General features: G+C 22.0%; 5 protein-coding genes across 12 annotated transcripts in view; 3 read left to right on the forward strand and 2 right to left on the reverse strand.

Annotated features, from left to right (window-relative positions):
- Positions 1 to 12001, forward strand: part of LOC122497972 (inositol 1,4,5-trisphosphate receptor) — a 59867-nt gene extending 47866 nt beyond the window's left edge. For 5 of the 8 annotated variants that reach the window (XM_043605421.1, XM_043605418.1, XM_043605423.1 and 2 more), the window contains 12 exons: positions 1740 to 2249; positions 4045 to 4194; positions 4713 to 4905; positions 5035 to 5172; positions 5563 to 5735; positions 8616 to 8780; positions 8957 to 9137; positions 9522 to 9763; positions 10249 to 10414; positions 10896 to 11056; positions 11128 to 11289; positions 11560 to 12001. In XM_043605421.1, coding sequence (XP_043461356.1) covers positions 1740 to 2249; positions 4045 to 4194; positions 4713 to 4905; positions 5035 to 5172; positions 5563 to 5735; positions 8616 to 8780; positions 8957 to 9137; positions 9522 to 9763; positions 10249 to 10414; positions 10896 to 11056; positions 11128 to 11289; positions 11560 to 11640 — 2322 coding nt within the window. In that variant the 3' untranslated portion in view covers positions 11641 to 12001. The remainder of the gene's footprint in view (positions 1 to 1739; positions 2250 to 4044; positions 4195 to 4712; positions 4906 to 5034; positions 5173 to 5562; positions 5736 to 8615; positions 8781 to 8956; positions 9138 to 9521; positions 9764 to 10248; positions 10415 to 10895; positions 11057 to 11127; positions 11290 to 11559) is intronic. The other 3 variants (XM_043605419.1, XM_043605424.1, XM_043605425.1) reach the window with 1 other exon arrangement.
- Positions 12002 to 14651: 2650 nt separating this feature from the next.
- LOC122497975 (histone H4-like) lies at positions 14652 to 15045 on the reverse strand. Its single transcript, XM_043605427.1, has one exon. It carries the CDS (start codon positions 15018 to 15020, stop codon positions 14709 to 14711), a length of 312 nt encoding a protein of 103 aa, XP_043461362.1. The 5' UTR covers positions 15021 to 15045; the 3' UTR covers positions 14652 to 14708.
- Positions 15046 to 15219: 174 nt separating this feature from the next.
- Positions 15220 to 15725, forward strand: LOC122497974 (histone H3). Its single transcript, XM_043605426.1, has one exon. It carries the CDS (start codon positions 15293 to 15295, stop codon positions 15701 to 15703), a length of 411 nt encoding a protein of 136 aa, XP_043461361.1. The 5' UTR covers positions 15220 to 15292; the 3' UTR covers positions 15704 to 15725.
- Positions 15726 to 20037: 4312 nt separating this feature from the next.
- Positions 20038 to 20548, reverse strand: LOC122497976 (histone H2B). Its single transcript, XM_043605428.1, has one exon. It carries the CDS (start codon positions 20469 to 20471, stop codon positions 20097 to 20099), a length of 375 nt encoding a protein of 124 aa, XP_043461363.1. The 5' UTR covers positions 20472 to 20548; the 3' UTR covers positions 20038 to 20096.
- A 108-nt stretch (positions 20549 to 20656) lies between these two features.
- LOC122497977 (histone H2A-like) lies at positions 20657 to 21187 on the forward strand. The gene has a single exon (XM_043605430.1). It carries the CDS (start codon positions 20756 to 20758, stop codon positions 21128 to 21130), a length of 375 nt encoding a protein of 124 aa, XP_043461365.1. The 5' UTR covers positions 20657 to 20755; the 3' UTR covers positions 21131 to 21187.
- The last annotated feature ends 2559 nt before the right edge of the window (positions 21188 to 23746 follow it).

Consider the following 23746-nt stretch of genomic DNA (forward strand, 5'->3'; position numbering starts at 1 on the left):
CAAAAGAATTCAATTATTAAAAAAAAATTTTAATAAAATTGTACTCAAACATTTAATTACTTTCATAAATAATAACAATTGCACAAGAATTAAATTATTAAAAAATTTGTTTATAAATTTCTTCGCATTAATTCAATTAATTTCATAAATAATAAATTTGTTTAAGAATTCAATTATTCAACACATATAAATTATTTACTTTTGTATTTAATTAATTGAATAATTTTAAAAAGGTTTCAAATTAAAATATTTGAATATTTGAATTTTCTATAATTTTCAGTGGCAATTTTGAAGAATTAATTTTTTTGAAAAAGTTTAATTTAATTTTTTTCAAATAATTTATAGTTACATGGAAGTTACATGCAAAATTTTCCAAATATGGGAATTTTTCCAAATTCTCAACAATTTCCTATCTATATTCCTAACAAACCTCTTTGATAAAAAATCTGTCCTTCCCGTCCTTAAGGGGATATTTGCAAATTCTCAAAGAACTTTTTCAAAAATTATTAAAAACTAGCAACAATAAGCGCGCCGTTAACTTCTTACTTACTTTTTTAAATAAAATTAGCGACATTAAAAATAATAGAATTTAAAAATTTGTAATTTAAATTTCTGTTGAAAACACTAAAAAAATGAATTTTGCAAAAATTAAAAGAAATTGCAGAAATTCAATTATTTTCAAAAGTAATAAAATTCAATTGTGTTCAAAATTTTTTAAAAATTCTCGCCAAAATCTCAATTATCTTTATAAATAAAAAAATTCTTCCCCAAAGTTCAATTATTTTCAAAAATGTCAATAAAATTCTTGTCCTAAATTCAATTATTTTCAAAAATAAAATGCATTTTTCTAATTTCAATGATTTTCAATATCTACTATTTTAATAAAATTTCCCAAAAAGAATTCAATAATTTAAAACAAAATCTAATAAAATTTTATGCAAACATTTAATTATTTTCATAAATAATAAAAATTTCACAGGAATTCAATTAATTACAAATTTTTTAAAAATTTCTTTGCAATAATTCAATTATTTTCATAAATAATAAAATTTTTTTTAAGGAATTCAATTATTTTCATAAAAAAGAATTAAAAATTCTAGAAAATAATAATTGAATTGAAATGATGAAAACAATTTTGAAGAAGTTAGAGTTAACAATATTCTTATAATATAAAATAATGATTTTAATACTCGGGCATTTTTAATTATTATAAGTTTTTTAATTTAAAAAAGGTTTAAATTTTAAATTTTTGAATATTTTAATTCCTGTGGAAAAATAATAATAATTAAATATTTATTTAAAAATAGAAGTTTTTGATGTTTTCGAATAATTTTACATTGAAATAAATATAACAGAACATTTTTTTGAGTAAAATTTTTTTCTTCATTTTCTAAAAATTCAAAAATTTTCAATTTAATTTTCAATGAGAATTTGTGATTGAAAAATTAAAATAGAATTTATAAACATTTTTTTCTTTTATTTCTAAAAAACTTTGAATTTTATTAAAACAATCGTAATTAAGAATATGATTTGTCAAACAATATTTTTTAAAGAAAAAAAAACAAAAGCATACACAAAAACTAACTTCTAAGTATGGACAGACAGAATTAATTAAAGAATGAAATACGAAGATTATTATTATAGTTAATTAATAATTAATTAATTATTAAAAATTCATTTTTTTCTAATTTCCACACATCGATAAATAATTTTTACTTTTCTTGTTTCCATTTCAATAGAACTTTCTGCGAAATCAGAACAACAAAACGAATTTCAATCTTGTCTCGGAGTCTCTAATGTTTTTGGATTGCATTTGCGGCTCGACAACTGGTGGCTTGGGTCTTTTGGGATTGTACATAAATGAGCATAATGTCGCATTAATAAATCAGACACTTGAAACATTAACGGAATATTGTCAGGGACCGTGTCACGACAATCAAAATTGCATAGCAACTCACGAATCAAATGGTCTGGATATTATCACAGCATTGATTTTAAACGATATCAATCCATTGGGCAAGACACGAATGGATCTTGTTTTGGAATTAAAGAATAATGCCAGTAAACTTTTACTTGCAATAATGGAGAGTCGTGGCGACAGTGAAAATGCCGAGAGAATTTTATATAATATGAATCCAAAGCAACTTGTCGATGTTGCTTGCACGGCATTTCATCAGGAATCATTGGATGACGATGCGGATGTTGATGATACTTCTTCTGATAATGAGGATGGAGTCTCTCCTAAAGAGGTTATTTTTTTTAAATTAATAATGAAATTAAGGGTTCATAGCACATTACACGCTTGAAAATGAAGCTATTTTCTAGAATTTTTTTTTACTATTCCTATGGATTATATTGAGCTGCATCTTTTTTAGTTCAATAAATACACTCTTTAACTTTATATAAAACCTTATTTTTTATTTAAAATTTTTATAAAGTTAAAAAGTGTATTTATTGAATTAAAATCTCTGAATTTTTTGTGTCTTTTTTGTTTGACTCATAAACTATGAAACTACCACGAATTTTAATACAAAACCTTCAACATTTTTTCTAATTCTGATCAGAATGAATTTTTTAATATTATTTAATTATTTCAAAAGTTTTAACGCAATTATCTTGATAAATAACAAAATTCTTTACAGAAATTCAATTATTTTTAGGAATTAAAAAAAAATTTTTGCAAAATTCAATTATTCTCAAAAGTAATAAAATTCTTCGAAGAAATTCAATTATTTAAAAAAATTTTAACGAATATCTCGTCAAGAATTCAATTATCTTTATAAATAAATTCTGCAAAAGAATTTAAGTATCTTGATAAACAAAAAAGTTTTCCCCATAAAAATCAATTATTCTAAAGAATTTTAATAAAATTCTTTTCCAAAATTCAATTATTTCGATAAATATCAAAATTCATCATGAGAATTCAATTCTTTTGAAAACCAATAAAATACTTTGCAAAAATTAAATTATTTTTAAACTTTTTTTAAAATTCACATTAAGAATTAAATTATTTTTATAAATAGATAGCGAAATTCTTCTCAAAAATTAAATTATTGTCAAAAATTTTAATAATATTCTTGGCAAAATTTCAATTATTTAAAGATTTAAACGAAATTTAATCAAAATTCTTCGCATGAATTCAATTACTTTCATAAATTATTATCAAAATTCTTCTCAAGAATTCAATTATTTAAAATAATTTTAATAAAATTCTTTAAAAACTTTTCAATTATTTTCAAAAACTCTTATAAAATTCTTTAATATAACAAATTTTGGTAAAATTTTAATTAAATTCCTCAAAAGAAATTAATTATTTTCAAAAGTTGTTAATAAAATTATCCTTGTAAAAATTAAATTCTAAGAAACATTCAATTATTGAATACATTATTTATTTTTGTATTTAAATAATTGAATTCTTGTAGAATTTTCTAATAAAAATTGATGTAAAATTTAATTTCAATTAAAATTTTAGATAATAATTGAATATAAAAAGCATTAGGAGGGAATATTTAGAAATAATTGAATTTTGAAAAGGTTTCAAATTCAAATCTTTGAAAATCAGAATTTTTCGTACTTTTAACTAACAATTCTGCATATAGAATTAATTTTATTTTAATATTAATTCACTGGGTTATCTTTAATTATTATAAGTTATTAAATTTCGAAATATTTGAATTTGAAATTTTTGAAAATCTTAACTCTTCTGGAAAAATAATAATGATTAAATATTTATTTAAAAAAGAAGTTGTTGATGTTTTCGAATAATTTTACAATTAAAGAAATTCGTAAATAAATGTATTAGAACATTTTTCTCAGCACCTAATTATTTTTAGAGTGTATCAGAATTTTCTTTTCGGGTCAGGGAAAAAGTGAAAATTTTGTCTGGAAATCAGGGAAAAGTCAGGGAAAAACGAAATTAAATTTTAGTGACAACCCTGTTAATTTTCAAGCGTGTAAAGTGGTTTGAACCCTTAATAGTTTTTATTATATTTTTAATTTGTTTTTGTAATTTTTTGATTTTATTTCATATTTCTTTTTATGTAGGTGGGACACAATATTTACATTCTTTGTCATCAATTAGCACAACACAATAAAGAATTAGCAGCGTTGTTAAAACCGTCTGAACAAAGTAATATGGATCCGAAAACTCACAAGGCACTTCAGTATTATGCCTCTCACACTGCCCAAATCGAGGTCTGTATTTTAATTTTTTTTTCTACTACTTTTCATTTTTCCTAAAAAAATATTTTTATTATATTTTTTTTTTTTTGCAGAAAAAAGTTTTTGTCGATTGAAAGAATTTATTTGCTTTGAATTGTTTTTTGGATTGAAAATTAATTTTTCTTTGATAGAAAGAAAATTTCTTTGATTAAGAAAAAATTTCTTTAATAAAGAGTAAATTTCTTTGATTCAAAAACAATTTATTTGTTTCGAAGAAATTTTCCCTTTTTAATTAAAGAATTCTTTCTTTTATTGTATAGCAAGGAAAAAAGAAATTTTCTTTGAATCAAGAACCCTCTTTATTTAAACGAAAAATTTATTTTGACTGAAACAAAGCGAGTTTAAAAAAAAATTATTTCTTTGCCTTAGCAAAAGTTTTTTTCTTTTAAGAAAATTAATTTTTTTTAGAAAAAAATATTAAATATTTTTGTTTTTAAAAAAATTAGCGAAATCTGAATATTTATCTAATTGTTTTTTTGGTTACATTTCAGATTGTCAGACACGATCGAACTTTGGAACAAATTGTATTTCCAATACCGGAAATTTGCGAACTAATAACGCTCGATACAAAAATTCGTGTTTTAAATACAGCCGAGAGAGATGATCAGGGCTCAAAAGTCTCGGAATTTTTCGAGAGAACGGAAGATATGTTCAATGAAATGAAATGGCAAAAGAAATTGAGAGGTACATTTTCTTTTTTTTTAAATTTACACAAAAATGTAGGTTTTATTGTTTTTCTTATTATTAACGAATAATATTTTGCACTTCTATTCGATATTTTCGTTATTAAATAATAATATTACTTTTAAAAAGTAATTTGTTTTTTAGGGCAACCAATGCTGTTCTGGATGAGCAGTTACATGTCACTTTGGAGCAATATTCTCTTTAATTGTGCCGTATTAATTAATCTTATTGTCGCGTTTTTCTATCCATTTGTCGATTCTGTTCCCAGTAAGTTGTCATTTTATTAATTCCAACGGAAATTGTTTTTCATTTTCATTTTATGTATTTTTATTTTTTATTCTATTTATTTATTTTTTTACTGTTCTATTTGTTTTTTAATCTCTTTCTTTTCTTATCAGTTTAATTTTTATACTTTAATTTTTAAAATTCGCTTTTTATTCTTTTTTACCTCCTTTTTTATTTATTTTCTTTTCTAGATATTATTTATTTTCTTATTTGTCAATCTTTTTATTTTCAGTTTAATTCTTATATTTTAGATTTTTAAATTCACTTTTTATTTATTTTTATTTTGTATCATATATATTTTTTTATTCATATTTTTTTGTATGAAAAGTGAAGTAAACATAATTTTTAATTGTCGATAATTAATTATTTCAGAACTTAGTTCACATTTCTCGGGACTCATTTGGACCACAATGCTCTCATCGGGTGTTATAGTTGTCACTCTACCTCGAGAATCCGGCATTCGTACATTAGTTGCTTCGACTATTTTAAGATTAATATTTTCATTGGGACCAGAACCAACTCTTTGGTTACTTGGTTTCTTAACAGTGAGTAAAATATTTGCAAACTTATTTTTTTATAGAAATTAAGATTTTCAAAAATTTGAAATTCAATAACATATAAGAATATTTATTGTAAAACATGAAGATATCAATCACTCCGAGTTAAAAAAAAGTTAATTATTTACAAAAATCCTTCGCAAGAATTCAATTATTTTTGCAAGTAGTAAAATTTCTCAAAAAAATTCAATTATTTAAAAAAAATGTAATAAAATTCGTTGCAAGAATTCAATTTTATTATTTTCATAAATAATAAATCTATTATTCGGTAATTCATTTTTAAATAAATTTTTATTAGAAAATTCTAGAAGAATTCAATTATTTAAATTAAAAAATAAATAATTTATTGAATATTTGAATGTTTGTTAAAATTGAATTGGTAAAATTCAAATTTCAAAATTTCAAAATTGGTAAAAAATTTTACCAACAAATTTTTAAATAATTGAATTCTTTTGACAAATTTTAATAAAATTGTTAAGAATAATTACAAGAAGTTTTGTTTAATATTTTAACATAATTGAATTACTGCGAAGAATTTTATTACTTTTGAAAATCATTGAATTCTTGCAACGAATTTTATTCAAGTTTATAAAAATAATTGAATTTCGGTGAAGAATTTTATTATTTATAAAAAAAATTTATTTCTTGAAAAGAACTTTGTTAAATTTTTTTAAATAATTGAATTCTTGCGACGAATTAATTTATAAAAAAATCTTTTTAAATAATTGATATTTTTCGAAAAAATATATAAAATTTTGTATTTTAAATAATTTAATTCCTGTGAAAATTTTATTACTTATGAAAATAATTGAATTATTCTTCTTCGAGTTAATTTTTTTAAATAATTTTTGAAAAAGTTCTTTTTAAATATTCAAATTCTTTTGTTTGCAATTTAATTTTACGAAATTTCGATTAGTATGACATTTTTCTATTAAATATATTAGAAATAAAAAACTTGAAATAATTTTAAAAAAATTTCATTTAACTTATTGAGAAAAATTAATTCTTTAGAATTCTTAATTAAAAGCATGAAAAGTTAAAATTTTCAAAGATTTTAATTTGAAATTGATTTTTAAAATAATATTTATTAGAAAATTCTACGAGAATTCAATTATTTAACTACAAAAATAAATAAAATTTTATTAAATAATTAAATGTTTCTTAAAATTGAATTTTCATACAGAATTTTATCAACAAATTTTTAAATAATTTAATTCTCTTGACAAATTTTAATAAAATTTTTAGGAATAATTGCATTTTTCGAGAAATTTGATGAAAATTATATTAAAAATAATTGAAATTCTGCCAAGAATTTTATTAAAAGTTTTGAAAATAATTGAATTTCGGAGAAATATTTTATTATTTATAAAGATAATTGAAATTTTGCCGAGAAGTTTTGTAAATTTTTAAACATAATTGTGACGCGATCTGAAGAAAGGGACCTTAGAAGCAAAAAATTATAGGTTATGTTTTCAATTTTTTAAATGAAAATACAAAAAAGGGATCAACTGTCAATATAAATCATTGATGTTTAAGTCTTCATTACAACTAAAATATTTAATAAACACTGATTTTAATTCGAAATAAATAAAAAGAAACTTTCAAACAAGAAAAAAGTAACTCTAACCCAACCTTAAAGTGATTTGCTTCTAAGGTCCCTTTCTTCAGATCGCGTCACAATTGGATTTCTGCGAAAATTTTTATTAAAATTATTTTGAAAAAAAATTGAATTGTTACGCAAAGAATTTCATTAAAATTTTTGAAAATAATTTTATTATTATAAAGAAATTTAATTAATAATTTATTGAAAATAATACTTCAATTCTAATAAATGAATTGTAGCAAAGGTTATTAAAATAATCGAATTTTTTTGATAAATTTTAACAAAATTTTTAAGAATAGTTAATAACTTTTTTCAAGGAACTCCATTAAAATTTGATTAAAAATAATTGAAATTCAGCATTGAGTTTTATTATTTACGAAAATAATTGAATCCTTGTAAAAAATTTTATTATTCATAAAAATAATTGAATAAAAAATATATGAAAATATGTAATTGAATTTCTGTGGAATTTTTATTATTTGTGAAAATAATTTATTAAATGTTTGAGTAGAATTTTATTAAAAAATTTTTTTAACTATAATTGAATTCTTTTATTAATTTTTATTAAAGTAGTAAATATTAAAAATCATTGAATTGAGGAAAGTTTTTGAAAATAATTAAAATTTTGCCAAGAATTTTATTAAAATTTTTGAAAATAATTGAATTTCTGCAATCATTTGTAATTGCTTTAAAATTCAATTTGTTTTAGTTTGTTTAACTAAAATTCTTCTATAAATCCATTATTTTTAATAATCAATTAAATATATATTCAAAAATTTAACTAATTTCAGAAGAATTTTAGTTTTTCAAATTTTTTTTAAATCTAAGTTTTTTTTATGTTTCTAATTAAATTCATGTAAAATTGAAATTTTACAAAATTTTAAATCAAAATCTTTTGAAATTCATATAGTTATGAAAATTGTAAACGTAATTCTTTTAAAATTGAATTAATTTTGAAATATTTAAGTGAAATTAGATTTCAAGAATAAACACAATAATTTTAAAAAACAACAATTTTCCAGGATTTCGATCAAAATTCCCTGATTTTTCCAGGTTTTTCAAGGTTTATGAAATTCCCTGACATTTCCAGGTTTTTTAGGTTGCGAGCAACCCTGTATTTTTAAGAATATTTTGCATATTTATATTATTTTTGAATTGTTTTATAACATTTCTATTGGTTTTGAAATATTTTAGAATATTTTTGTTATTTTTGAAATATTTTCGAAATATTAAATTTTTAATTTTAAATATTTCGATTTTTTCAGGTTATTTTAAAAATAGTTCATTTCATTAGTATAATAGGCAATCAAGGAACGTTGACCAAAAATATCGAGCATATTATAACAGACGTCGAACTGCTCTATCACTTATTATATCTTATATTTTGTGTCCTTGGAATATTTGTACATCCATTTTTCTACTCTGTTTTGGTAATTATTTAGTAGAAAATTATTATTATTACTATTGATATTGATATTATTATTTTTTGTTTTGAGTATGTAATTAATATTATAGTTGCGTAATAAGAATTTTTATTCTTATTTATTTTAAAAATATATATTTTCAGTGAAGTAAATATTTACTAATTTTTATGCATTTTTTTTAGCTCTTCGATGTAATTTACCGGGAGGAAACTTTGCTCAATGTGATAAGATCGGTAACGAGAAATGGAAGATCTATAATATTAACTGCAGTCCTCGCATTGATTCTAGTTTACATGTTTTCCATTATTGGATTCATGTTCTTCAAGGACGATTTCTTAGTTAGCGTTGATGAGGAAATAAACTGTAAGTTTCTCCTCGGTATATATACATTGAGAAAAATTTATTCTCTCTAGAAATTAATATTTTGGTATTCAATTTAAAATTTTTATTTTTACCATTAAATTAAAATTTTCACTATTTAATTAAATTTTTACATTTTGGTTAAAATTTTTATTTAACAATTCTCTGAATAGTTTGTTTAATAATTTATTTAAGAATTCATTTAGTAATTTATTTAATAATTTATTAAATAATTACAATTGTTTATAATATAATATTTTACCGTATTTTATTATTTTTTAATTTACTTTATTTCTTTTATTTATTATTTTTATTTTATTTCATTTTGGATATTTTTATGATACACCATTTCTGTTTAATTTACTGTTTTTCTTTGTCATTGTTTAGCCCCGGAGAAAATTGCAATGACTGGTTCATGCAGTAAGGACAATATGGAAAATTGCGAAACCACTGAAACAATTTCACGATCCGTTCAGGAAAACGATCGTGAATCGGAATTAATAAACGTTGGTGGCGATTCGAAGGAACGAGCTTGCGATTCTCTCGTTATGTGTATCGTTACAACTTTGAATCAAGGACTTCGTAATGGCGGAGGAATTGGCGATATTTTACGAGCACCCTCAAGTACCGTGAGTATTTTTAAATTTATAAAGTATATTGAAATAATTAACAACAATTTTTTTTAAATGAAAATAATTGTTTCTTTCAATTTGCTTATTATTAGTTCATTTTTCAATTTCTATTTCTATTTTAATTTATTAAAATTTATTGATTTACTTAAATGTATTTCAATTTATTAGTTTCCTTAAATTTATTTATTAACTTAAATTCTTTCTATTTATTTTCTTAATTTTTTTTTAATTCATTAATTTACTTGAATTTATAATTCAATTTATTAGTTTTCTTAAATTTATTTCAATATTTATTCAGTTACTTAAAATTATTTCGATTTAGTTACGTAAAATTATTTCAATTTATTTAGTTAACTTATTTTTTTGCAATTCTTTAATTTACTTGAATTTATTTTAAATCATTAATTTACTTAAATTTATTTCAATTTATTAATTTTCTTGAATTTATTTAAATAAGATTTAATTGTAATTTTTGCTTTTAGGAGCCATTATTTGTCGCAAGAGTCGTTTACGATTTACTCTTCTTCTTCATAGTGATAATTATTGTTCTCAATTTGATTTTTGGTGTCATTATTGATACATTTGCGGATCTAAGATCAGAAAAGCAGCAGAAGGAACTGATTTTAAAAAACACATGTTTCATTTGCGGTAAAATGAATTTCTTCTACAAATTAAAAATTATTTATTGCAAAAAAAAAAAAAATTTTCTTTCTCGTTAAATATTTTCTTTTTTTTTATAAAAAAAAGTTGTTTTCTTTTTAAATTTAATTAGTAATATTTAATTTAATATCAATTAATTTAATAAAAATAATTTAATTTGTCTTATTAATTAATTAATTATTTATCTTATATTTTTTATTAATCAAGGGAATAAAAATTCATAAACTAAATTAGAAAAGTGAAGAAAGAAGAAAGAAAATTTTATTTTGATTTACATTTTATATTTTCGATTAATCAATGGAATAAAATTTAACAATTCATAAATTAGACGAGAAAAGTGAAAAAATGTTTTTTTTTATTTTTCTCTTGTATTTTTTATAAGACAATGGAATAAATTTTTTTTTTAATTCATAGATTAGAAAAGTGAAAAAAAGGAAATTGAAATGAATTTTTTTTCTTTTTTTTACAGGTTTAAATAGATCGGCATTCGACAATAAAACAGTGTCGTTTGAGGAGCACGTGAAACACGAGCACAATATGTGGCACTATCTTTACTTCATTGTTCTCGTAAAGGTAAAAGATCCGACTGAATTCACAGGACCGGAATCATATGTCTACGCAATGGTCAAGGTAATTGTCCATTGAGCTTGGAAAATTAATTTTAAGTATACAATTTCTTTAAGCTCTATGTACTTTCACAGGATCGAAATCTTGACTGGTTCCCACGTCTCAGGGCGAAATCATTAGCCGCCGACGAGGGAGAGGGCGAGCAAGTTGAACTTCGAAGTTTACAATCGCAATTAGAAAGCACGCAACAATTAGTTAAATGTCTATCACAACAACTCACTGAACTTCGTGATCAGGTTTGCTCTCAGTTTCTCTTTAAATAAACATTAATTAACTAATTAATGAAAAATTAATTTAATTAATTACATTTTTTAAATTTAGAAAAAATATTTAAGAAAACTTATTTAAAAAGTTAGAAAAATTTTTTGTTTCCTAACTTTTTAAATAATTTTTCTTCTTAAACGTTTTTTTTCAATTTTAAAATTAATGTTATCATCAATTATTAATAATTTTTATTTTCACTTTAAAAATAGATTTTTAATTGACGAAAATAATTTTATTTAAAGATGACGGAGCAGCGAAAGCAAAAGCAACGATTGGGACTTTTAAATTCTGCGTCAGCGTATCTGCACAATATGTCTTCGTAAATTCGATTCAATATTATTGTCGTGTTTATCTCAAAATCCTGACAATGACCTTCTTCAATCTCTCAAAAATAAAAATAAGCATTTAAATCAAGTAAAATCCATATCGAAAAAAAAGTTATATTACGTGTGTAATAGCATTTGTACGGTGTTGTTCCTAGCAAATGGAAAAGAAAAATAGTATATAGAATGTTGTAATACGTATTTGTTATTAATTGTTCTACTATTAATTAAAAAAAATCATTGTTAATGATTAAGAAAAAAATATTACTGTAAAAGAGACGCAGTGATTGAATATTTGCTCTATGAGTTTAAGACGATTCGTTGTTTCTCTTATGTTTAATAAAATTTATCCATTTTTAAATTGTTTTTGTTTCATTCAACTGTAGTCAATAGTAAAGATAAGTATATAGTTGAAAATTATTAATTATAAACTATAAATAATCGTGGTATTCTTTCTTTCTGTCCACATTTGAAGTTATAGTCTTTTGTGCATTCTTTTGTTTTTCGTTAAGTTTTTATAGATTTTATTGTAATTTTTCTTATTTATTTTTATAATAAATTGAAAATTTTTATTATTAAGTGCTTAAAACAAATATCTTTTAGTTTTAAACAATTTATTGATTTTATTTATTAATTATTATTTTATTGAGAAAAAATAAAATATTGCAAATTTTTTCCTTTTAAAATAAAATTTAAACTTCGTGACAAAAATTGTAATTAACGAATAGAAATCATACAAACTTTTTCCATTTCTTTTGAATAAAAATTTTTAGATACTTAAAAAAATGTTCTATTACATTTATTTACGAATTTCTGTAATTGTAAAATTATTCAAAAACATCAATAACTTCCTTTTTAAATTAATATTTAATAATTATTATTATTTTTATGTAGGAATTTTAAATAAAAACATTAAACATTAAATTAAACATTCAAATTCAAACCTTTTTGAAATTCAACAACTTATAAGAATATTATTATAAAACATGAAGAAGGCGATCAGTCCGAGTCTTCGACTCGGAGCAAACAATTTCTTCATGTTTTGTAATAATTTAAATTACCATAAAATTTTTTAAAAAAAAGTTAATTATTTACAAAAATCCTAATAAAATCCTTCGCAAAAATTCAATTATTTTTGCAAGTAGTAAAATTTCTCAAAAAAATTCAATTATTTAAAAAAAATGTAATAAAATTCGTTGCAAGAATTCAATTATTTTCATAAATAATAAATCGATTATTCGGTAATTCATTTTTTAATCAATTTTTATTAGAAAATTCTATAAGAATTCAATTATTTAAATTAAAAAATAAATAATTTATTGAATAATTGAATGTTTGTTAAAATTGAATTCTCATAAAGAATTTTATCAACAAATTTTTAAATAATTCAATAGACCTTTTCATTTCAATTCGGAAGTCGCGAATGCGCCTGCGCAGCAACCATGACAGTTCACCAATTTTAAAAGTTTCGGCCCTGTTCTATTAACATGTGTTAAAACTTTACTTTTGCTCATGTTTTTATAGAGAAAAGAAAATGTGTCCGGTGCAAAATTGGTATCAAATTTAAACATAAAAACACGCAGTTAAATTTGCAATTAAAAATATCACTGCAGTGCAGAAAACAGTCAACTAAAAGAAGAAAAAAGAGTTGGTTCCAGAGTGAGGTTATGTTTACTATATATTGACATATTGTTATTCGCTGATGAAATGTGAAAAACATAATAGTTACCTCTTTCACTTTTATTTATTATTTTTATTAACGTTGCATGTAGAAATGCAAAAAAACTAAAATAAATTATTGATATTTCAAAAATAACTTATTGATAAAATAATTAATATATGCTCCGTCCTTAATTTTTTCATTAAATTTATTCCAGTATTTGTTATAATTATTATACTCCATTTTTATGCAATATATAATAATTATTAGAACACTTTTTATAATTTTTTCATATCTGAATAATGCAATAGCTGTAAACAGGGCCGAAACTTGAAACGGAACTTCAATTCCATATAACGCATGCGCAAAGAAAATAATTGAAATGAAAAGGTCTATTATTTTGACAAATTTTAATGAAATTTTAAAGAATAATTACATTTATCGAGGAATTTGATTGAAATATTGTATCAAAAATTAATTAAAATCCTGTGTTTATAAAAATAATTGAATTTCAGTGAAGAATTTTATTATTTATCAAAAAAATTGATTTCTTGAAAAGAACTTTGTTAAATTTTTTTAAATAATTGAATTCTTGCGACGAATTATTTTATAAACAAATCTGATATTTTTCGAAAAATTTTGTGAAATTTTGTATTTTAAATAATTGAATTCCTGTAAAAATTTTACTATACTTATGAAATTTATTAAAAATTTTATAAATAATATTGAATTCCTGTGAAATTTTGCCAAGAATTTTAATAAAATTTTTAAAAATAATTGAATCTCGATGAAGAATTTTATTATTTATAAAGATAATTAAAATTTTGACGAGAATTTAACAAAAATTTTTGAACATAATTGAAATTCTGCGATGAATTTCTATAACTTTTAAAAATAATTGAATTTCTGGAATCATTTGTAACTATTCCAAACTTCAAATTTTTTTTTGTATTTTTAACTAAAATTCTTTCATCAATCACTAGATTGATTTATGAAAATTAATTTATGAAAATTGTATAAAAGTTATTCGTTAAATAATTTATAAGTCATAATTTTATGATAGTTCTTGAAAAATTAAGTTATTTAAAAAGAAATTATTGTCAGAAACAAAAAAACTGAAGGTTTTGTATTCAAATTCGTGTTAATTTCATAGTTTACGAGTCAAATAAAAAAAATATCAAAATTTAGAGTTTTCTCATGAATTTTAAAAATTTAATTTTTTCCAGCACATTTACTAAAAATCCCTGACTTCCCTTACTTGTGGTCACTTTTTAAATTTTATATTCACTTATCGAACAATTCGAAAATTAAGTAAAAATTGAACAAAAATTATTCTCACAGTGAAAAGATTTGTTGGCCCTGAAAAGGGCCGATTGATGTTTTTTTTTTTGCAGTTAAGGAGGAATATTTAACCACCGAATCCGTAGAGAGTACGTCCCTGGCGTTTCAAAGCGTAAACAACGTCCATTGAAGTGACAGTTTTCCTTTTTGCGTGTTCAGTATAAGTGACGGCATCACGGATAACGTTTTCCAAAAATACTTTCAATACACCACGTGTTTCTTCGTAAATCAAGCCTGAGATACGTTTAACTCCGCCACGACGAGCCAGACGACGAATTGCGGGCTTTGTGATACCCTGGATGTTATCACGAAGAACTTTGCGATGACGTTTAGCTCCTCCTTTACCCAATCCTTTTCCTCCTTTTCCACGGCCGGTCATTTTTTTTTCTAGTAACGAAACAGGTTTTTAACGAACAAGATGAGAACAGAGAATGATAAACTCACAGTCTTAACACGTCTTTTTATAGTAACGGTAAGCAGGGTACCCCCTCTTTAGAGAAAGTGTTTCAACTTTTTCCACCTCCCATTCCAAGCCGACCAATCAGCGAATAGCAGAGTCGCAATATAAGTGACGCTCTCGTCTCGGTCAAAGCATTCTCGTGTTGTCTCTCGTTCAGTAAACATCATTTGTCATCTGAAAACGAAAAGAAAATGGCTCGCACCAAGCAAACTGCCCGTAAATCAACTGGAGGAAAAGCGCCAAGGAAACAGCTTGCCACTAAAGCTGCAAGAAAAAGTGCACCAGCAACTGGAGGAGTGAAGAAGCCGCATAGATATAGGCCCGGAACTGTTGCTCTCAGGGAAATTCGTCGTTATCAAAAGAGTACAGAACTTTTGATTCGTAAATTGCCATTTCAACGACTCGTGCGTGAAATTGCTCAGGATTTCAAGACTGATTTGCGATTCCAAAGTTCAGCTGTGATGGCCCTGCAGGAAGCTAGCGAAGCATACTTGGTTGGTTTATTCGAGGATACCAACTTGTGCGCTATCCATGCTAAAAGAGTGACAATTATGCCAAAGGACATTCAATTGGCTCGTCGTATCCGTGGTGAACGCGCTTAATTTTCCACAGTTGACATCGAAAGAAGAAAAAAAAACCCAACATCAATCGGCCCTTTTCAGGGCCAACAATTTTTTCTACATTGAGAATAATTTCATGTTCAGAATGTAAGTTTTTAGTACTCGAATTTATTAACTTTTAAAAGTAGTTTTTGTAATTTCGTAATTTTCTTTGTAGTTTTTTTTTAATCTCTCTATTCAAACTTAACTTTTTCTTTGAATTTTATATTTTTTCAATGCAGTTATTTAACTTTTGATGTTCAATTTTTTTTAATTCCTTCATCAGAGTGGCCACATGTCAGTAAAAACAGGGAAATGTGAGGATAAAAATTTTTTTCAGGGAAATTAAGACATTTCGACATATTTTCAAAAATTGTGACTTTTCTTTCAAACATTGCAACCAAATACCACAATTTTTAGTAAAAATTAATGAAAATTAGCTTCTAATTTTTTAAAATTCAAAATATCCAAAAATAATAACATTTTAGAATTATTTATAACATTTAGGAGAATATAGTCATGTTAAACATTTTTAATTAAAATTCATCAAAAAATTAATTAGTGTTTTAAAACTATACAAAAATTATTTTAAGAAATCCAATTATTTTCGAAAAATTCCATTAAAATATTTTGAAGAACAAATTATTAGAATTATTTTATAATAATTTCTTAAGATTTAATTATCTTCGAACAATATCAGGGTTGCTACAGAACCTGGAAAACCTGGAAAAGTCAGGGATTTTTTAAAAAAGGTCTGGAATACCTGGAAAAGTCAGGGATTTTTTAAAAAATGGTCTGGAATACCTGGAAATGTCATGGAAATTTGAAATGCCTGGAATTTTATTCCACTTAATATTTTTTACTACATTTTTTCTTTTAAAAAATAATGTCCTGGAATTCCTGGAAATGTCCTGAAATATCCTTGAATTTTCCATATTTTGCTTTTAAATATTCAATAATTTAAAAATTTTACTCAAATTTAAAAAAATAATTTTTTTGATCCATCAAAAAATAATTTTAATTTGTCGTTTGATTAAAGAATCTGATATCTATATTATATAATATTGATTTTTAACTCTTTTTATAATAAAATTAATATTTTTGTTCAAGTAGGTTAATTTACATTATGTTAATCGTAATATGAAATAATATTACACATGTAAATGTCCTAGAAAATTAAAAAATCTGTCCTGGAATGTCCTGGAATTTTAAGTCATATTTTCAGTAGACACCCTGTCTGTGCTTTAATAATCAAATAGAGATAATCTAACGTGAATATTTTTATAATACAGAAAAATTCTAATTTATTATTATTAGGCCAATTTTTCTTCAAAAATTGCTCTAATTTATAATGTTCAAAAGGTGACCTGGAAATTTATCAGATTTGGTACTGGAAAACCTGGAAAAGTCATGGAAATTTAAAAACAGACTTCTGTAGCAACCCTGAATATAAATAAAAATTTATTAAAATTTTTGAGAAATCATGCGGTCCTGATTATAATTAAAATTCTTCAAAAATTTGATCATTTTTATTTATATTTTTCAAAAATTCAATTATTTTTAAAAGATTTTTTGTAGAGAATTTTATAAACCTTGAAAAAACCTGGAAAAGTCAGCGAATTTTAATCGGAATCCTGATATAATTTTTTAAAGTTATTGTGCTTATTCTTAAATATTTTAAAATTAATTCAATTTTAAAAGAGTTACGTTTACAATTTTCATAAATAGATAAACTTCAAAAGGTTGTAATTTGAAATTTTGTAAAATTTCAATTTTGAATGAATTAATTAAATAATAAAAATTTCACAGAAATTCTATTTATTTACAAATTCTTTATAAATTTCTTCGCAATAATTCAATTATTTTCATAAATAATAAAAAAACTTTGTAGGTTTACACAAATTATTTAAAAAGAAATATTAAAATTCAAATTAAAAAATTATCAAATTTTTTTAAAGAGATTCAATTATTTTCATAAATAATAAAAAACTTTGTAGGTTTTCACAAATTATTTAAAAAGAAATATTAAAATTCGTCTCGAATAAGAATTCAATTTATAATTTGAAAATATCAAAAGTAATAAAAATTCTTCGCAGAAATTTAATTATGGTCAAAAGTTTGAAAGAGAATTCTCTTCAAAATTTAAATTATCTTTATAAATAGGTAATAAAATTTTTCTCCAAAATTTCAATTATTTTCAAAAACTATTCTCAATTCAATCAAATTTTTTACAGAGATTCAATTACTTTTAATACAATTTTAATCTAATTTCTCGAAAAGTGAAATTATTCTTAAAAATGTTATTAAAATTCGTCAAAAGAATTTTAACTACCTATTTAAAAATTTGTTGATAAAATTCTTTATATGAGAGTTCAATTTTAAAAAAAACATCCAATTCTTCAATAAATTATTTATTCTTGTATTTAAATATATGAATTCTCTAAGAATTTTCTAATAAAAATTGATTTAAATATGAATTTCAGTTAAAATTTTAGATAATAATTGAATATTAAACTCTCTAAATTTGAATTAGTAAAAATATTTTTTTAATTTGAATTAGTGAATTCCAATCAATTTTTCAATTAGAGTTTTTGTAATTAATTTATTAACTTCGTATACTTCGAACGAATTTTTTATATATAGAAAATTATTTAATTTATTATAAATTATTTAATATTTATTTCGCCATTTTGATTTAATTTCATAATTTAGGTAATAATAAGAAATATAATTAAAATATTTATATTAAAAAATTTATTTTTTAATTATAATTTTATTATGATGCTTTAATACTTTTAATTAATTTATATTATATTTAATTTAAATTAAATATTTAAATGGTATTAACTGAATAATTAATATCATAATGCTAATAATTAATTAATTAAACAAATTCTTTTTAACAGTTTAATTTATTATAATACTAATTAATTATTAAACTAAAATTATTTTCAAATATTTTAATATTTCAAGAAAACTTTATAAAGCTTAACGTTTCACTTGAGTTTTGTTTTCAAAATTTGTCGACGAAGGTTATTCTTATTATTTCAAGACATAAATATCTAATTGAAGGTGAAACTTATACTTTCTTGAAACCGTTTATTTCATTTCTAAATTATATTATACGAATCCCTCAATTTAAGAATATTTCACTAATTTCTTCGTTTAAAAATAAATTTTTTAACTTCCTAATAATCTCAAAGTATTCTATGCATTATTTTATTATTTAAATTAACATTAAAATTTAATTATATGGAAATTAATTTCTTTCAATTTTTCTTTTATTTATTTCAATTTTTCTTTTATATTTATTTCGTAATTTGTATTTTACAATTATTGATAATAATAATAAAATTTTATTGAAATGTTGAAATTAATTTCATTAAAATTTTATTTTCTAATTTAATTTATTATTATTAAAAATTTTTAATACTAATAAAATTTTATTATCATACTGTAATTAATTTCAATAAATATAAATTTTCATTATTTTGGAATATAATATGTTTTATTAAAATTTCTAATAATATTAATAAAATTTTACTATCTTTAGAAATTAAATTGATTAAAATTTAATTTTTTTTATTTTGAAATTTATTTTAGTATAATTTTTAATAATATTAGAAATTAATTTAATTCAATTTTAATTTTTTATTTTGTATTTCTTTTTATTGTAGTTTTTAATAAGAATATTAATAAAATTTTACCATTATTTTGAAATAAATTTTATTAAATTTTAATTTGGATTATTTTTGGAAACTAATTTAATTTTTTATTTTGTAATTCTTTTTATTGTAGTTTTTATTATTATTTTGAAGTAAATTTTATTTTGCCTTGTAATTCATTTTATTATAATTTTTAATAATATTAATATTAAATTATGTAATATTATAATATTAATCATATTGAAATTAATTTTATTATATTATACTTAATTATTTTATTTCATTATGAATTGTTTAATTCAACTGAAATTAATTGAATTCTTAATTTATTACCTATCTGATAAAGATAATATTATAATAATATCAGAGTATTAAAAATCAGGCAAATTAAATTTCAAATTTTATTTAAATTTATAAACTAATCAATTAAATTACTTTAATTATTGGTAACTAATTAATTACATTTAACAACATAATTATTTAATTTGTATAAAAAAATATTTCCAGAATAGTCATTAAATTATTAGTATTTTTATCAATTGATTTTAACTAATATAGTATTTTTAATTTAATAAATATCCGCAATAATTTTTGTTGACATTTATTCAATAGAATAAATTAAAAAGATAATTAAGAGAACAAAATTGTAATCCAACGTGTAAAAATTTGGTGGCCCTGAAAAGGGCCGATTGATGTGTTATTTTTCGTTCCAAAAAATTTTCTTTTTGGATTTACTTGGAGCTGGTGTATTTTGTCACAGCTTTTGTACCTTCAGAGACGGCGTGCTTGGCAAGTTCGCCAGGTAATAAAAGTCTCACGGCAGTTTGAATTTCCCGTGATGTAATTGTTGATCTCTTGTTGTAATGCGCCAAACGAGAGGACTCTGACGCAATACGCTCGAAGATGTCATTAACAAAACTGTTCATGATATTCATTGCCTTGCTGGAAACTCCAGTATCGGGATGCACTTGTTTTAGCACTTTGTAAATATAAATAGCGTAACTTTCCTTCCTCTTCTTACGCTTCACTTTCTTGTCTGACTTTGAAATATTCTTCTGGGCTTTACCAGCCTTCTTAATCGACTTGCCACTTGCTTTGGGAGCCATCTCGAATGAAAATTATTCTTCCAGACACAAATGTAGACTCGACAAAAATCAAAGACTGAATGCGGTGTTGAGCGTTATGCGCGTTCTTTTTATTGAGTTTGGCGGGAAGATGGCGCACCAATCAGCGTACAGTGGACGAACTGTTTGGTGGGGATTTCGTAGCATCGGGGAGTATATAATAAGCGGGTAAATTCGGCGACGGTTCAGTATCATTCGACTCGAACAACTGAGCAATCAGTTATCCTCGACCAAATTTATTCGCTGAACATAAAAAGTAATTAAAAATGTCTGGACGTGGTAAAGGAGGAAAAGCGAAGACAAAGTCAAAGACACGTTCAAGTCGTGCTGGACTACAGTTTCCTGTTGGTAGAATTCATCGTCATTTGCGTAAGGGAAATTACGCTGAACGTGTTGGAGCTGGTGCGCCCGTTTATTTGGCAGCTGTCATGGAATATTTGGCTGCTGAAGTCTTGGAATTGGCCGGTAATGCTGCGAGAGACAATAAGAAATCGAGAATCATTCCAAGACATTTGCAATTGGCCGTCAGGAACGACGAGGAATTGAATAAACTTCTTTCTGGAGTTACCATCTCTCAAGGTGGAGTTCTGCCCAATATTCAGGCAGTTCTTTTGCCCAAGAAGACAGAGAAGAAGGCTTAAATAATTCCTTTTTCCGCACGACAAACGAAAACAAAAAAATACAATCGGCCCTTTTCAGGGCCAACAAATTTTTACACGTTAGATTCAATTTTCGTTTGATACATTAATTGTTGTGATTTAAAATTATTTCCACGAAAATATTAGTTTTTATTTTCATAAATTCTATTCTTTTATAATAAATTAAATTTTCTAGTTCTTCACGTACATTTTAATATTTTTTTCAATTTTAAACTAAAATAGTCGAAATTTCTACTTAATTCTAATAAAATAATTGAAATTGAAAGTTAGAGTAATTAGAATAAAAGTAAAAAAATATTTTAATAAGAAATAAAATTTGAACATAATTCTAAATATAATATTGAAAAATTATAATTATAACTAATAATAAAATTAAAAATGAAAGAACCGTTTATTTAATTTGGGTCAAAATTTTATAATTTATTAATTACTAAATAATAGAAAAATAAAATAAAAAATAAGATTCAAGACAATAATTAAAAATATAAATTAAAATAAATAATTGAAAAAAATGGTAATAATTATTTTAAATAATAAAAGAAGGTTATTTTATTATTTGAATATGAATTTAAAAATTAAATATTTTATTCTGGCTAAAATTTTTCAAGGTATGTAATAAAACCAAAGAGACATCAGATAATTAAGCTAAGAAAATTGAAATTCAAAATTATAATATCAGTTACATTTTGAAGGTCATTTTTCAAAACACTCATCGAGTTCACAGCAGTGGAGTATTTAGGTAAGTTTCATAATTTAAATTACGTTTAAAACTTATCATTAAAATTCAAATTTTTCACATTTTAATTTAATAATATAATAAATTTATTATAAATAAATAAATTTATTATATTTAAAATTTAAATTTTCGTATTAAAATGAAAACTACAAGAAATATATTTTTATAACTTCCAAATTTTTATCAATTTTTATGTAAGTTCTTTTTAAATAAAATTAGAATTTTTCGTATTGAAATTTTAATTATAGATAGATTATGTCTTCAAAATGGAAAAATATTTAATAAAAATTATTATTAAACATATTTTCTATGATTTAAAATTTTTTTTAACCAACTTTAATTCTTAAATAAAAAATGTTAAAACAAATTTTTTTCTAATACATTTATTTAAAAAAAAATAAATCATAAAAAAAATAATAAAAACGATGAGATAGTCGATCACTCCGAGTGATCGACTATCTCATCGTTTTTATTAATTTATCGACCGAGTGATAACATCATTACTATGTACATTAAAAAAATAAGTTATAGATTCCAAATAAAATTAGAAAACAATTTTATTTTCAAATAAAAATAGTCAGAAATATTACAAATAAATAATTTTTTCTTTTAGATAAAAGTTAGAATTAAAATTAATATTAATTTCTTCTTTAATAAATACAGTAAACACAAATTCAATATTCAAATAAAAACTAATATCCAGAATAAGAATTAAAGCTATTTATTTTTATAAATTTCAATCAAATTTTTATTAATTTTCATTGAAGTTTTTATTAAAATTTTAATTATAGATTGTCTTTAAATTGAAAAATACTTTCATAAAATTATAAACAATATTGTTTTCTTGCATTGCAAAAAATAGGAGAAATTAAAACTAAATAAAAATAAGAATTAAAAATAAAACATTTTTTAATAAATTTTTATTCTAAAATTTTACTTTTTGTTTTTTTTAGTAATTTTACTTTCTTTCCATGAATTTTAAGTGGAAAATTACAGGAAATTGTAAATAAGAAAATTTACGTCCTTGGGCAGTTGTTAAGGAATTTTATTTTTTTGAAAATTTTTAATAAATTTTGTTAGAAATTCCAAATTCTTTAGAATAATTAAACAAAAATATTTCTAGACAAATAATATTTTATTTAAAATTTAAATTAGTAACAATGAAAAACAAAAATAAAGATAAAATAAAAAAAAACTAAAAATTGAAAATTATAAAATTATAATAATTAAAAATTTTTAAAAATAAATTGAAAATAAAAATATATTTAGTCACAATTGTTAATGAATTTTATTAGCTTTTCTATTTGCCATTCTTAATTTTCTTAAAATTTTAATGGTATAAAATTACTGTAAACTTTAAAAAAATTGTTAAATTTTAACTAGTCTTAAAATTATTTTTCTTTAACTATAAATTTAAATTTCAAGTTTGTTAAGAAAGAAAATGAAAAATATTTCAAGTCAAATAAATATTTATTTGAAAAAAAAATAGAATTAAAAATTGAAAAACTAGTACCTAAAAATTAAAATAAAAAAGTAAGAGTTAAATTTTTTGAAAATAATTATTATCTATTGATAAATATAAATAAAAATCAGTAAATACTTTTACTATTTATTTCTGTAAAATTTTATTTTTTATTGAGTAGTTTTTGAATTTTTTTTTCTTAAAATTTTAATGGAAAATTACTGAAAATTTGAAAATTATTCATTTAAATATTTCGTAGCCTTTTAAACATGATTAGAAAGAAAAGTTAATCCCCTATTGTAAACAAGGGGATAACGACCCTTGTTATTGTTGAGAGAATTGTTTTCTTTTCGTCCTTGTCTATCTTTTTCTCAAAACGACCAAATAAGTACAAAATTAA

This window comes from Leptopilina heterotoma, unplaced genomic scaffold (genome assembly GCF_015476425.1).
Source record: "Leptopilina heterotoma isolate Lh14 unplaced genomic scaffold, ASM1547642v1 Lhet_14, whole genome shotgun sequence".
NCBI classification, from domain to species: Eukaryota; Metazoa; Arthropoda; class Insecta; order Hymenoptera; family Figitidae; genus Leptopilina; species Leptopilina heterotoma.

Bases quoted from the DNA above. Each gene is read 5' to 3' on its own strand.
- LOC122497975 (XM_043605427.1), bottom strand. From the start codon at position 15,020: ATGACCGGCCGTGGAAAAGGAGGAAAAGGATTGGGTAAAGGAGGAGCT.
- LOC122497974 (XM_043605426.1), top strand. From the start codon at position 15,293: ATGGCTCGCACCAAGCAAACTGCCCGTAAATCAACTGGAGGAAAAGCG.
- LOC122497976 (XM_043605428.1), bottom strand. From the start codon at position 20,471: ATGGCTCCCAAAGCAAGTGGCAAGTCGATTAAGAAGGCTGGTAAAGCC.
- LOC122497977 (XM_043605430.1), top strand. From the start codon at position 20,756: ATGTCTGGACGTGGTAAAGGAGGAAAAGCGAAGACAAAGTCAAAGACA.